General features: G+C 38.5%; 1 protein-coding gene across 2 annotated transcripts in view; it reads right to left on the bottom strand.

The window, feature by feature from the left end:
• The window catches only part of OCRL (oculocerebrorenal syndrome of Lowe), a 79,773-nt gene that overhangs the window by 32,174 nt on the left and 31,174 nt on the right, over positions 1 to 16,425 (bottom strand). For both annotated transcript variants that reach the window (XM_006881783.1, XM_006881782.1), the window contains exons 5-12: positions 7,968 to 8,078; positions 7,495 to 7,581; positions 6,920 to 7,040; positions 6,673 to 6,834; positions 5,487 to 5,588; positions 4,626 to 4,740; positions 1,275 to 1,391; positions 983 to 1,170 (exon numbers count right to left, since the gene is read on the bottom strand). In XM_006881783.1, coding sequence (XP_006881845.1) covers positions 983 to 1,170; positions 1,275 to 1,391; positions 4,626 to 4,740; positions 5,487 to 5,588; positions 6,673 to 6,834; positions 6,920 to 7,040; positions 7,495 to 7,581; positions 7,968 to 8,078 — 1,003 coding nt within the window. The remainder of the gene's footprint in view (positions 1 to 982; positions 1,171 to 1,274; positions 1,392 to 4,625; positions 4,741 to 5,486; positions 5,589 to 6,672; positions 6,835 to 6,919; positions 7,041 to 7,494; positions 7,582 to 7,967; positions 8,079 to 16,425) is intronic.

Here is a 16,425-nt window from a genome sequence, read left to right as displayed (position 1 = left end):
TGGAGGGCTGGGCGGGGAGAGAAGTGCAGCAATGGATGAATGGAAATCCAAAATCTCTGTAAATGTTCATTAAAATTATTAAAATAAATAAAAAACAGAAAGGTCCGTGAAGGAGAGGAAGACTCTCAACCTGGTGGACTGACGTGGTGACTGTTGCAATGGGCTTTAGTGTCAGGAGGTGTGAGGATAGAGCAGGATAGGACAGGGTTCAGATCTGTAGTTCATAGGGTCACTATATGTCATACTCAATTCAATGGCACCTAACAACATCAACATAAATGGCAATAGTTTACACTTTTCCCCCTGCTACTAATTCTTTCATTCCAGTGTATTATTTATGCTGACTCATCCATCAAACCCACTGATCTAGTCAATACTACGTCATAGGCGCCTTCTAATGACATTTCTAAGGTTCCAAATTGTTACAGGAAGAGACTGCCTATCTTTCTCCCATGGAGCAACTGATGGATTCAAACTACTGGTCTTTGGTTGGCAGGTCCATGTAATACACACTACATATTTATGCTTACAACACAGCTTGATTTGGACTAACCACAATTCACATCGCTCCTGATCATTACATTGGATTTTTGTTACAGATTATGAAGGATACACACTAAACTAATAATGGTAGATTCCTTTGGAGAGAGGCACTTGGCTTGAGATGACAGAGTATGAGGAATCAGGGATTTTTTTCTTTTACTATTTTACACATCCTAGTTTGTAATCTTAAAAAAAAACACACACCAACAAAAAGGAATGAAATTGACCCCTTCAGCATCAGCATTACTCTAGCAGCTGCCCCATTAATACAATACCTCTTTCTGGTGGTGGCAAATCTGATTTCTCTGCCTCAAGGAATCTGCTGCTCCTCAAACACCCTCTCATCTTTATAACTCCTGATGCTTAAATGCTATTGCAACATTTTCTCACTATCTCTTAGTCCTACTATTGAAAAGCTAAAGGAGAATTATCCACTCACTCGTGTTTCATGATGTTCAGCTGAGGGAGAGTCTGATTTGGGACCACAAAACTCATTCGAGCACAGATGTCCTTATAATCTTGGTTCCGTCTCTCAAAGTCCTCCACGTGGGCAGCCAGGTGAGAATTGACAATGCAGAATGTAGTGTTGTGAAATACAAATCTCACAGCCACCCCGCCCTTGTTGCCCTGTCGCCAAGAGTGATAATCCACAGTTAGTACAAAAAGACACATAGACATTGAACTTCACCTGGACAGAAATAATAATAAACCTCATGTGCAAAATAACTCACCATTTTTCCCATGATGCCGGTTCCAACTGTTTCTGTGGTAACATCACGGATATGACGCCACTGGTCTTTCCTGGCATATATAAGGAGCATCATACCAACGAGGCGGACTAGTTGAACCTAAGAGTTCCAGGAGGTAAGAAAAGGTTCTTACTGACACCATTCTTTGCCACGTATCTAATTTCCCACAAGTAAATTTCCACCAAGAGAACATAATAATGCCCAAATTGATATCCAAGTTATCTAATTTCCTTATGGTTCTAAAAAAGAAATAGTTTCTCTACAGAAAGGTGTAATCTGACTTTGACCAAAACCCATTAAGTTTTCAGGGACAATGAGTACAGTCAAGCTTGAGTGCACTGCTAATGTAAAGGTATGTGATTAAAATCCACCAGCTGCTCCATGGGAAAAAGATGAGCAATCTCCCCCTGTGCAATTTACTGTCTCTGAAAACCTGCTGGAGGGCCAGCAGTGGGTTAGTTCTGATTTAACAGTACCGAACAATTCAGCAGAAGTAGGCTACATTAATAGATTAAATAATCAGGATACATAGCTTATTCCTTCTACCTCTCTTCATTCCCAATTTTCATTTTAAGCAATTTAAATGTCTAACACAATAATCCTTTTCTTCCAATAGACTATACTTAACAAAAGATGGTTGGTTCTGACTCAACAATAAACAACATACATAATAAAACCTTTGCCATTTCAATCATTTTTTTACATGTACAATTTAGTGACATCTGCATCAGAAAGCTAGAGAATGACTGGGGATGATTGCTGCTGTTGATTGCCCTCTAGTCGAGCACGACTCAGTGACCCTATGAAAAAAAGGCCTGAAGCCTTTCTATAACTATCAACCTTTATCAAAGTTCATAATTCCTTTGAGACATGGGGCTGGAGAAGAGTATCGAATAGACAATGGACTGCTAGAAGAACAAACAGGTTTGTCCTACAGAGGGTAAGACCAGGTTGCTCCTTGGAGGCATGGAAGCTTCATCTGACATACTTTGGACATGTTGCAAGGTGGGACCAGTCCTTGGAGAGGGACGTCATGCTTGGGAGGGTGGAGGGACAGCACAGGAGAGAAAGACCCTCGATGAGATGGATTGATTCAGTGACTGAAGTAATGGGGGCAGGTGTGTCAGAGACAATAAGACTGGCACAGGATAGAGGAGGGTTCAGAGCTGTTGTACACAGGGTATCTCTAAGTCATAAGTGACTTGATGGCACATAACAACAACAACCTGTTCATCATATGCAACTATCAGCACTCTCTGCTTTCCAATTTTTTCATCACCCTTAACAAAAAACTCAGTACACTTTAGGCAATACTTCCTCATTTCCTCCTACTTCTTCTTCTTCTTCTTTTTTTTTATAGGAAATGGCTTTATTTTAGCACTTTGAAGATCACTTGGTGTGTGTCACTCTTACTTCTTAACAATAAGCTTTGTTTTCTATGGATTTACCAATTCCAGAGACTTCATTTAGTAACATGTATCAGTACTGTATTTCTCTTTACAGATGAATATTCTATTGGAAGCATTTACCACATTTTCATCTACCCATCCAAGTGCTGATGAGAAACTTCGATTGTTTTTCATTTGTGAACTAGAGCTAGAAATAGGTCTAAAGTATGTATTGTTGTGTTCTGTTGAGCCAGAACCGGCCAATAGCTGACTCTCCTGCCGATTTTCAGAGGCAGTTAATTGCACAGGAGGAAACTGCCCATCCTTCTCCTGCAGAGAAGCTGGTGGCCTCAAACCATGTGTCTTCGAGACTGCAGCACTGCTTCTTGCCACTAGACCACAAGGGATCTATATGAGGAAATATTCTCATCATGAATATTATTACCCAAGTAAATTGTTAGAAGCTGCAAATGAAAATATTTCACATTATTCCTTTAAAAGGGCTTAATATGGTGGCTCTCTCTAAAATAACTCAGTAATGAAAAGGGCACTCTCATGACTTGGTGGTAAAGGGTTGCTCTGCCAATGCAAAGGTATGTGGTTCAAATTCACTAGCTGCTCCACAGGAGAAAGATGGGCAATCTCTTTCCACACTATTTACTGCCTCTGAAATCTTGCTGGGGGTTAGCTGTAAGTTGATTCTGACTTGACAGTATACAACAGCAGAAGTGAAAGGCTTCTATTATAGACCTACTAAAGACCAACAAATTGGCCCCTACCTTGCTCGAGTCAACTCTACTCCTCTTGACTTACAATCAGTTTTACAATATATTTAAATTCCATAAGACTTCTATTATTGCACCGATTCCAAAGCATACCCTATGCACCCACATGCTTCAAGCTACTTTTCTGTAAAACATCCAGTTTGGGACATATCAGTGAACTATTTCAATCTTAAACTTGGACTCCACAAATTAGTCCCTTACATCTAATTATTTCAGACTAATCCACTTCCTAAACAACATGCCTCTAGAAACTCTATGAACTTTGATAAATGCCGATAGGTATAGAAAGGCTTCAGGCCTTTTGTTCATAGGGTCGCACTGTACAGTACACAACAACAGTCATTGATATGAGAACAATAAAATGATCCCCCCCCCGCCGCCTAAAAGCTATCTAAGCAATGAAAAGACATGGTAGGAAAGCTTAATGTGATTGTTTTAAATTGTGATTTTTAAGGAAAGTTTACAGAAAAGTCCAATTTTCATTCATTCATTGTTGAATGTTTTCCTCCCTCCCCCACCTTTCCCTCTCCAGTTCACTTACTTTAAAATATTTATTCATTGTTGCACAATTTCCTCTTTCTCCCTTCCTCTCTTCCTTCCCTCTCCTCCTCCAGTCCACTTTGTAATGTACCTCTTATTCTAGACTGTTGTCATACAAATAATGCCTAATCATATATTCCTTTTAAACAACTCTTTCCCTCATCTGTTACACTGCAAAGAGGACTTTCTTCCCTAGTAAACTGCTTTAGTCAAACTTCCTTCTAGGTGGTATAGCACTGGTCTGTTGATTTGCTGTACAGAGGTAATTCGTGGTTGCTCTGATGCTTAATACTGTGACACTGATGTGCCAAATGCGATATTGGTCACCCTTGGAGGACAGTGTTTGGTGGAGCTCCCCGATTAAAACAAGCTTGGAGCAGAAGTGGCAGCCACTTCCGAAACAGCTTGCCTCCCGAAACCCTATGAACTTGGAGAAACAAAGAAACTTATACAAGTGTTCAGGTCTTTTGGTTGTAACAACAGCAACAATACATCCCAGTATTGCATGAAAGGAAGAATTCAATTAAACAGTTGTGCTGAAAAAGCTGTACATAATGGAATAACTCTTAGTGAATTATATTTAGTCATACACTAAAGAAGATGAATTGAATTCAGCTTACTTTCCTATACTTGGCTTTAGAGTGCAAACCTCTTTCTACAGCCATGGACCACTCTTGCTCCTTTACAGATTCAAAATAGAAAAAGGCTTCTGTGCTCAAGTCCAGTTCCTGGAATCTGAGAAAACAAGAGGATGTGAGCTCTATATACATCCCACAATTATCTCTGACTTCCTCTTGTCCTATTTTTTGAAACATTAGATAGAAAAAGGAATGGGGGTGAGTGAGGAGAGAAATTACAGATTTACTCAACTCATCAAATAGTCAGTAAGGACAAATAGTTTTCTATTCTAAAGATTTTCCACCAGCATATTCACAGGCCACGCCAAAAAAGAAAAACTTCTACAAGGAGTAGAACTGCTTTCAGCATAGAAACCGTCATTGTTAGGTGCCAACTTTCAGTCTCAGTTTCTAAGAAAAATGCCATTTACTACGGATTTTAAGAAGGATTTCTGTTGAGGAAGTCCATAGTGTGTTTTTCTTCTAACCTGAAGAATGCGTTTCTGGCAGCTCAAATCTACCAGCTGCTCTGTGGCAGAAAGTCTCCTCCCCTTGTGATTTCCAACCTTGGAAACTTGATGGAAGGTCACTATTAGTCAGAACAGACTCGACAGCTGTAAAGTGTGTTGGTTTTATGGGTTTTAAGAGTACTGAGTGATTTCTTACATCATTTTCTCTATCTTTTCATATCTCACAAATTTGATCCATAAATTAACTCTCAAAAAACAAAAAAATTAACTCTCATAGAATTCATTACAGGCTTCTATCAAATAGGGAAGGAAAGAAAAAAGGGAAGGCAGGCAAACATAATGTACACAAGCACCAAGCATACAGCCAGTAATAAACTGCAGAAGTGTCCTTTACCCGATGCAGTAGATATCAGGAGGATTCGAGTCGCAGTTGAGCCAAGGTTCTAATCCACTGTCTGGAGACTGGCCATTAACATTCCAAGTTCCAACGAAAAATCTAATATATAATACCAAAAAAATTAACTTGAAAAGAAAATTCAAATATGAACCAATAAAGCTCTCTCTTGCCCCTCCTATACAAGGGCAAGTTTAAATGCACATAATTTAATTATCTAGAATACACGAGACCAGTAGACTTTTTTGCCCTCTAAATTTTGCATGAGGTAAATCTCCTCCTTATGATTAACTGCCTTTGAAAACCAGTTGGAGGATCAGCTATGGGTTGGTTCCAACAGTACAAAACAACAAAACTACAGAAAGGAACCAGATTTCTGTTTTAAAAAGACAAAATTTAACTGCTGTACTATATTTCAACTAAACTCCAACCAAATTCAAACTTGAAGGGATAGCCTGAGGATAAGAAAGTACTATCTTCACATTGCAAGCTAGTTGAACATGGGCAACTGTTACATAGTTGTAGTTGAAACAAAAAAACCCACTTCCCAAAAGATTATAAGGATATTTATATAGAAAATTATGATGAGGCAGATATAAAATTAAGGAAGAAAGCAAAAGGGGAAATTCATGACTACCTTAATTATTTAGATACAGATATAATCATCATGAGGAATATAAGGAAGTAGAAGTTTTAACTTAGGGATATAGTTATGATATGAATGAGGCATGCTTGGACTACAATTCTGGATTAGAAGGGTACATGCTATTCATGAATATAGACCTCTCACTCAAAAGTACAATGAATAAAAGATTCCTTAACTTATCAAAGCAAGTCAAGATTTACTGTAATGGATGGAATTTACTTTTTCAACATTTGCTGGGGTGAGGGCAATAAGCCAGATAGGAAAGCATGACTGCATGTGGAATGAGCTTCAGGATAATCCACTAGTAGATAAGAGACTGATCTACTTTTGTAAGACAAGAACATGAGTGGGTGTGGTATTATGAATAGTTAAAAAAGCCAAGGAACTTTGGAATTGGGTATGTATGCTATTGGCCAGCATAGAGACTTGAATCAGAAAATAATTCTTTAAACCATGCTTAAAGTCTTAAGCCAGTAACTTAAACATCAAAAGGCTATTTTCTACTATACCCAGTACTCAGTAAGTAGAAGAGAGACTAACTTGAAAGCCTGAATGTTAACATATTCTTTCTCATGCTTTGCCAGGATATGCTTGATGAGACCCTCCCTCTGCCCAGACTGGTTACTTGGCACAAAGAGCTTCCGCATGGTGTTGGTCACTTTGGGCTGTTCCTTGTTAGTTGCTTCTTTTTCACGTGGTAGCCTGACAAATAAAAGAGGAATTCAAAGGTAAAACTCCCTAAAACAAGTCTCCCATATGGGAAATATATCCCCGACGTGGCACTTACATTTTACTGACGGAGCAGGGTGGAGGTGGGGGTTCCCGGTGAGTCCCTGTAGGCTGATTTTGTGTATTTCTTCTCTTGTCCAAATTCATAGCTGAAAAATTATCCTCAAATCCAAAAGGCCCTGAAGGACACAGAACCCAGAGTCAAAGGGAGCAGGGTGCTAAAAGTCAAGATAGCCCGTGTTAGATGGGGACTGTGACTAAAGTGGTATTAATTAACAGATCTCAGAAAGGTTAATTCTTTGAACTAGGAGTGAAGGAACATATCTGTCCCTAAAGCACATAGTAACTCGAACAAGAGTAGGTTACATTACTCCGAGATCTGAATAACACCACCTAGCATTTACTAAAGACTTAGCACAGTGCTGGCTATCATTATCTCACTTGTCACAATAACCTACTAGCTAAACTAGCATGTCACAAAAAAGCTTATGAGTCACATTAATCAGAGGCATGGGCTAGCCAAAATCACTCCCCACAAAAATGTCCCCAATATTGCCATTAATCCACATAATTTCATCTGTCCAGATAAAATCTATTGACTCAGCAACCAGGGAAAAAGGATCCTTTTAGTACCTGAAAACCCAGGCTTGTCTTTAGTGTCTAATTTCTGGTACCAACTGGATGACTCCTTTTGCTCTGGAACAAGAAGTTGTAACTGAGCTGAAGAGAGAAGGGCCATGGGTCAGAAACTGGGGATTGCTCTATTGAGCAGAATTTGTCATAACCAAAAGCCAGTAATACAATCTTTTTTAAACACAAAGGCCAGCACTATCCCTGAATATAAAGGTAGAATCTAAGAAAATGTGTCCGCAATGAGATTGGGGATTCTAGAAACTGGCTCAAATTCTCCTTAAAGTAGAGTAAGCTTGTTCTCTTAATCTATCCCCAGATTCATCCCCTGAAGAAAGACTAAAAGAAAAAAAAATATCAGTATTAAGGTTAAAAGTGCAAGGCATTTTGTCCATGGCCTCTTGCCTCTATATCAGCACATAAGCAGTTCACTCTTGTTTAAATTATACAAAGAAAATTGCTGAGTCTTGAGCTACCTTCCTGAGCAGCAAGGACTTCTGAAAGGAACTTCAAGCATAGTTCTTCATCAGGGATTTCAAAGCGGCGCTCTCTGCTCCAGTCCCCCTGAACCCGAATTTTGCAGCCACCTGGAAAGAAATGAAATCCATACACATACAGCTATGAAACATAATGCCTTATTATGATGTCATCTTACCAGGTTAATAGAAGTTATAGGTCACAAATATTCCAGACTTCTTATGCAGGAAGCATATGTAGAACATGTGGGGGAGGGGGGTTTAAAGGGAGAGGCTAGAGAGAGGATAGCCCTGAGAATTTAGCATTCCTAAAGGTGGACAGTGTCAATAAGGAACTTGATAAAAGTGCTAAGATACAGACTGAAATCACTGTTCTCTACACTGGAGATGCTTCTAATTGTTTTATGTGCCATCAATTGGCACCAACTCATAGCTGACTCTCCAGTGGGTTTTCAGAGACTGAAACTACATGGAGCAGACTGTCTATCTTTCTCCTGTGGAGCAGCTGGTGGATCTGAACCACCTGCCTTTGCACTGGCAGCACAACTCCTTACCACTAGGCCACCACCAGAACTATCCAGTGAAAGACAAATTCCCCAATCAATTTCCAGGTAGTAAGTCCTACTACTATGAATCTAGGTCTTGGATTAAGAATATTTTAAGAATGAAAAGCATAAAGAATGTACAATAGCTTGTTCATAGGTACAGATTTTACATGGACAAATTTGCAAACTTATTTAAAAAACAAACTAACAGTGGAATTGGGCCTAATTATTCTGAAAAGCCTTATCATTGCAAGTGAAAAAAACATGTCTTGAATCAACGTCCTGACCTAGAGAGCAACATAATGACCTATGCAGCTGTTTGGTTCAAGTACAGCCAACCAGAAAACTGTAATTAGAAGAAAAGGTGCCTAGAACATTAGCTTCTTCGGCATAAAACATATTAGCCTTCCTCTTCTGATTCCCTCGAGTTATCATTTCTATTAATCATTTGGATGTAGTGATACAAGAAACCTATGACTTTGTTTATATTATGATTTTATCATATTATATTACTTTCATTGCTGGTAAGGAGCTGCGCTGCCATACCAAAGGCATTTGGTTTGAATCCACCAGCTGCCCTGTGGGAGCAGGATAATCAAGCTCCTCCCATGCCTCTGCAAACCACTGGAGGGTCAGCTATGAGTTGGTTTCAAGTAGAGGATACACAACAATACTACTCTCTTAGACTCCTTGAAAACAAAAAGTAGTCTGTACTAACAAACTATTCCAGTATTTCAGGGACTGAGGGGTTCCTGGGATGCCGGACTTCTGGTGCTGAGACCATGAAAGTCCCAGCTGAATCAGGATGGCTGTTCACACAACTTGTGACAGTGATGCCACAACATCAGAGAGGGGACATATTTAGTTAAGTGACAGCTGAACTGAACTCTTCAGTTCACACCGGTACCCAGCAAAGAAATGAAAACAATAAGATGAAAATCCGAGTTCCTTAAGGAGGAAATGAGATTCTGAACCTTCGCTCTAGTTGTTCCTTCTGTATTTCCTGATATTTCTATCTTCATAGACAGGGTTAAAAAGGGAAAATAAATGTAGTGATCAGAAGATGAACAGTGATTTTTTTTAATGGAGAATAAAATGAAAAAAAAAAGGCACCCAAGTGCATCAGAGATAAGAAAATTAATGAGCTTGCCCTGGTAAGGAGAGGAGAAAATAAAAAAAGAAGAAGAACACACTGTGTCGATCAGGAGCAAACAGCCTTGAGGATCCAGGGAAAAATTCCTTCGGGGCCTAACAGTCCTCCCTTTCTCAGATAATTTATATTAAAAGTAGCAGAAATACAGAAATTCAGACCAAGAACATCTCTTTTCTCCCTAAATCCTTGTAAGATACATTTTAGAAAATATTAAAAAAAATGAATTGAAACTGACTCATTCAATGGCCAAAAGATTCCAGAAACTGCTTACAAAATAACACTGTTTATTATCTCACCATGTAGTGTGGGGAAGAGGAGAAATGACTCCAGCTCTCAACCTTTTTCTCTCTTCCAACATTCTGTGGGTCTCCAACAACCTCAACTTCTCTGAATGCTACTGCCTCTTCTTCTTAGTGGTTCTCCACTATGGGGATACTGGAATCATTACAAGTGCTTTTAGAAAATACTGACACCTGGGTCCCACACCAGGCCAATTAACATGGAATAGGGGGAGGGGGAAGAAGGGACAAAGGTACTGGTATTTTTAAAAAACATTCCCTAGATGATGATAATATGCACCAGAGTCAACTAAAAATGGGCTGATCCCTAAGAATAGCATTCCTAAGCAGTGCTCTCAGATGAAGAGTGTTTATAGTACCTCACCTATAAGTTTTGTGTTAGGTTTTTAAGGAACCCTGGTGGTACTGTGGTTAAAGAACTCAGTTGTTAGAAGACAGACCTTGGGTCAAACCCTCCAGCCTCTGTGCTAGAGAAAGACAAAGAGTGTGGCTTTCATAAAGATTCACAGCTTTGGAAACCATATAGAGTAGTTCCACCCTGTTCAATAGTGTCACTATGAGTTGGAATCAACTTGAGAGTACACTGGATTCTTGCTCCTTATTTTTTCCAATGCCACATCCAGATTATTCCCTCTCCCCTCAGGAAAATTCCTCACTCCTTTGAGGCTTACCCACTGAGCTATCCTACCGTCTTTCCTTTCCCTCTTTAATGAGATTGTCTATTATACTCTCGGAAACTTTTTAGTCCAGAATTCAACATCTTACCTGAAAGGCTTCCTCTCTATTCAAAATCTTGCCATTTTGTTTGAGGTCCTTAGAAATTAGCATGGAAAATCCAGTCAATACCTTCAATTTACGTCAAAGAGATAGAAGCAACTAAAGTGCCCATCAGCAAATAAATGGATAGAAGAACTATGGTAAATACACACAACGGAGTATTATGCAGCACTGGGGGAAAAATGAACTTGTAAAGTATTACACAATATGAGTGATCCTAGAAGACATTATGCTGAGTGAAATGTCTCAGTCACAAAAGGCAAATACTGTATAACATCACTGTTATAAAATAGGACACACATGGGGGGGTGCGTTGGGAAGAGAATGGGAAAAGACTGGAGAGACAATGAACACTGCACTGGAACAGATGAGGGGAAGAACTGTCTGAAAGTAATATAAGATTAGGCATTATATGCATGACAATAATCTGGAAAATAGGGCATTGCAAAGTGGCCTAGGGTAGGAAAATGTGCAACAATGAATCAATGAAAACCCAACTTTTCTGTAAACTTTTGTTAAAATCACAATAAAAAATAATAAATCAATTTTAAAAAGGAATACCTTCAACTTCCTCATTGAATGGTACCTTGAACCTCCCTGTCATAGAAACATCACCACTTCACAAACCTCTGATGCCAATGGAATTCCTTCCAGCTTACTTTCTCATTATTTTCATTGTAATTATTCTTAGGCTTCAAGAGAACCTACTGGCACCTCTACTTTCTCAGTATCCACTGGCTCCCTCTTGCTTTCATGTCTCTTTAATCAAACAGATGCCATTATTATATTCTTGAAGAAAACTCAGAAGTGCCTTACCTGGATAAATGTAAATCCTTAGAAATTTTAACTAATTGCCTTCTATGTACTTTTACCTGAGCAACCAGAGGCAAGCATGCAGGCAGAATGCTATCACTATATATTTTTGACTGCCAATCTCAAAACTGGGACTCAATGATATGGAGCAATTTTAAGCTTCTATCATCAAAGTCTTTTTCAATCACTTGCTGTGCATCTAAGAGCTAGACAATGAATACAGATGACAGAAGAACTGATACCTTTGAGCTGTGATGTTGGAAAAGAGTACTGAACATCCCATGGACAGCCAAAAGAACAAATACATATGTGTTGGAGAAAGTGGAGCCAGAGTGCTCCTTGGTGGCAAAGATGATAAGGCTTCATTTTAAATACTTTAGGCATATTGCTAGGAGATGCTATCCCTTGGAGGACATCATACTTGAAAAGGTGGAGGTCAGTTTTAAAAGACAGGAAGATACTTAAGGAAATAAACTAACACAGAGATTGCTGCTGCAATGGGCTCAAGTACAGCAGAGATGATGAGGATGGCACAGGATAGGACAAGTTCAGATCTGTTGTTCAAAGGGTCGCTATGAGTCATACTTGACTCAATGGCACCCAATAACAACCATAGTCAGGGATACAAAGATTACAGCTTTGGAAACCCTAAGGGGCAGTTCTACTCTATTCTCTGGGTTACTATGAATTTTGAGTTTGAAATTTTTTGTTTTGTGTGTGAGAGTCTGTGTATTTTGTATATAAGTCTACTAGTCATCTACTATCTGTAACAACTATTTCATACCTTCTCAATTATCCTCAAACTTCATGTTGCTCTACTCAAATTCTTCTATTCCAAATATCCCTCACTTCTGTTTCTTACTTAAGATTACCTCAGTTCCTACTTTTAAAGTAAAATAGAAGCCATTATCTCTATTTGTACTCATCCTTTCCTTTCCTTTCTGATACAAGAAAGAAGATTAATAAAAGGCTACTTTTACTCTGACTTACAACGCCTCGGATCATCTCACAAATCTTACATTCACACCCATTCTCCAGACACCTCTCCCCAAGGCCAGTATCTTTAGCATTTCGATTACATAGATTCCTTATTCCTTCCATCAGCATTAAACAGTACTGAGTTCTTCTCAATAAAAAAATAAAGCATTCTTCAATTCTGTATTTTTCTTAAACTCCAGTCCATCCCTAGTATTCTCCTCCATGGCCAAGCTTGAAAAAACAAAATTATCTTGAGCATACCACTTGCTCACTTCCCATTTCTCTCTTTGGTCCATCTCAGTATCATTTTTACTTCTATCACTCTTCTAAAATTGCTTTTTCTAAGATTACCAATAACTTTCATTACTAAATCCAATGGATATTCTTTAATTACCTTATTAGACCTATCTGCAATATCAACAGTTGATTACTACTTGAAACTCTTCTCTTCTGAAGGTTTCCATGATACCATCCATACTCCTTTAGTCTGCCTGTCACCCCCTCTCCCAGGTCACTTATGTTTAGTATCCTTAGTATCTCTCCTCCCTTACCTAATCTTTAATGGACATGCTCTGTAACTGTGCTGTCCAATATGGTAGCCAACAGCAGTATATGGCTAATGAGCTATTGAAATGTGGATAGTGCAAGTGAGGAACTGACTTTCCAATTTTATTTTTAATTAATCTAAACGTAAATTCAGAAGAAGAACTGAAAAAAAATTAGAGGGTGTGCGGTTCAAATCCACCAGATATTCTGCTGAAGGAAGGACAATCTCCTCCTGTACCAGTCAGATCTGATTTGAAGGTACACACATAAAATATGATAAAAATAAAAACAAAAGAAATTTTAAAAAATGTAAAAAATAAATAAAAGAAGAAGATCTGATGATGCCTTAAAACTGTGATTTTGCAGAAAAGTACTGATTATTCCAAGGACTGCCAAAAGAACAAACAGATATATCTTGAAGAAGGTACAGCCAGATTGCTCCAGGGAGACAAAGATGATAAAGCTCATCCCACATACTGTGAGCATGTTGCTAGGAGAGGCTATTCCTTGGAGAGGGACATCATTTGTTTGGGAAGATGGAGGGTCAGCTAAAGAGAGGAAGACCCTCAAAGAGATGGATTGACACAGTGACTGCAGCAATGGGCTTGAGTGTGTCAGAGATGGTGAAAATGGATATGGGCAGGATTCAGATCTGTTGTGTTCAGGGTCGCTATGAGTTGTCCTTGATTCAGTGGTACCTAACAACGGCAACAAATACAGACTGTAGCTAATAGCTACCATATTGGGCAGAACATCTTTACATGCAATCACATCACCTCTCATGTCATGAAACCACACTGAGTGGCCAAGACCTTTCTCCTGAGCTTCACATGAATACATTCAACTGCCAATTTAACATTTAACTTCAATGTCTCAAAGAAATCTCAAACTAAAGAGAAGCAAAATGGAATGTATAATCCCCCAATCAAAGGAAAACTCATTCCTCCATCAATGATTTATTTTTTAATTTCTGAAAAATGACATCCTCAAAGTCTGAAAATAATTCTTGACACCTCTCTTCTTCTGGTTCCCTACACCCAAATCAATCCCTATTATTTTTACCTCAAACCTGTCCACTTTCTTTCATTTCTACTGCTTCTACATTTTTTAGCATAAAATACTAACCAGTATCTATGCTTCTATGAAAATCAGATGCTATACCAGCATGAAACACTTAATAATCTTCCCATTTTCAAAATATAAAACTCAGGATTCCACAACACAGTTCACAAAATCCTACCTGCCTTGCTTAAGTGACCAAGCCTCATTTGTTTCTTTCCTTTTGGAGGAAGAACAACAAAAGGAGTTCTGGCAGCACAACAGCTAAGTGCTTTCTTACCAGCTTAAATGTTGGTGATTGGGACTTGCCCAACGTCTCCATGTGAGAGAGACCTTGCAATCTATTCCCATAAATATTAATCTATTCTTTTTTTAAATTTTTTTTACAGAGGTTTTGGATTTCCATTCATTCATTGCGGCAATTTCCTCCCTGCCCACCCCTCCCCACCAGCTCGCTTACCCCTCCGAAGAGAGAAAAAAAAAAGAAAAAAAATTCCTTCATTAGTATACAATTCCCATGTCCCTTCCCCTGACCCCCCACCCCGAGTACACTTCTCTATGCAACTTGAATTCTGGATTCCTGTACTAACCATAATACTCAATAATATATCACTTCTAATCTGTCCTTTCCCTCATCTGTTTCAATACAATATACATAATTTATCCAGTTTTTTCTGTCATACCCCCACCCTGATGTCAGACCCATTCTACAACAGTGGCACCATGCAGTATTTGTCCCTTTGTGACTGAGATATTTCACTCAGCATGATGTCCTCCAGGGTCATCCACTTTGAATAATATTGCATGAGTTCCTTGTTTTTCAATGCTGCATAGTATTCCATTGTGTGGATATACCACAGTTTCTCTATCCATTCGTTTGTTGATGGGCCCTTAGGCTGCTTCCAACTGTCTGGTATTGTAAACAAAGCTGTGATAAATATGGGTGTGCATATATCTGCTTGGATGGCAGACATGGTCTCTCTGGGGTATATTCCCAGTAATGGGATTGCTGGGTCAAATGGTATCTCCATTTGCAATTTTTTGAGAAAGCGCCACACCGCCTTCCACAATGGTTGCACCATCTTACATTCCCACCAACAGTGAATAAGAGTTCCAGTTTCTCCACATCCTCGCCAGCATTTGTTGCTTGCTATTCTTACTGGGGTGAGATGATATTTCATAGTTGTTTTGATAACCTATTCTTAAACCCTATGAGGCAGCTGCTACTCTGTCATGTGAAGTTGCTATGAGTTGAAATCAACTCCACAACCCCTAAGAACAATTTTACTAGTTAAAGTCTTTGTGTATGTGGCTCATATGAAATAGAATAACCTTTTCCCCTTCATCTTCACCTAATTTTTAATTTTATTTTTAATTTCAATGTTGTGTCCTCAGAAAGGCTTTTCCTGTTTCATTTAGTTGTGTCTCTTATGTACTTTTTGTACTTCTTTATAGTATAGCACTTATCAAAACTGAGATTATGTAAGTATCTATTCTTATTGGTTTAATGTCTATTTTTGTACCACTGTTGTTAGGTGCCATCGAGTAGACTACAACTCATACATATTAAGACAGACTAAGAAGCTGGATTGGTCATTCACTTCTTAAAAAACAGGCTTCTGAAAACCCTACGAACAGTAGAGGAACACGGATAGTTATAGTATCAGAGGTAGATCCCAGATTGCAAGTCAATGAAAATGAAGAAAAACAGTGGCAAACATCTTTTAATAAGTGAACATGGAATGTACGAATTATGAATGTTGGGAAACTAGAAGTTGTGAAAAATGAAATGAAGCACATGAACACAGACATTCTAGGCATTACTGAGATGAGACAGACTAGCTTTGGCCACACTGAATCAGATAATCACATGGTATGCTATGCTGGGAATGAAAAACAGAAGAATAGTATTGCATTCATAGTAAAAAAGTCAATTTCAAGTTCAATCCTGAAGTATAATGTTGAGAAATCAGATATAATACATACAATGAAAACCTGCACAAATATAAATTCCTATATCTAAAGCCAAAGAGGAGGAAATTGCAAATTTTTTACTAACTCTTGCAGTCCTAAACTGATGAATCATGCAATCAAGAAGCATTAATGATAACTGAGGACTGGAATGCAAAAGTTGAAAACAATGAATAAAGAAGGGTAGTCATAAAGTATGGACTTTGTGACAGAAATGAGGCTGGAAATAGAATGAATTTTGTATGTTTAATGATTTATTCATTGCAAACAACTTTTTTAAAAAACACAAATCTTAACCTCACCTGATGGACTGCATA

Source organism: Elephantulus edwardii, unplaced genomic scaffold (genome assembly GCF_000299155.1).
Source record: "Elephantulus edwardii isolate Elephantulus edwardi_28Jun2011 unplaced genomic scaffold, EleEdw1.0 scaffold00016, whole genome shotgun sequence".
Classification (NCBI taxonomy): Eukaryota; Metazoa; Chordata; class Mammalia; order Macroscelidea; family Macroscelididae; genus Elephantulus; species Elephantulus edwardii.
This window is presented reverse-complemented; position numbering and strand designations above follow the sequence as displayed.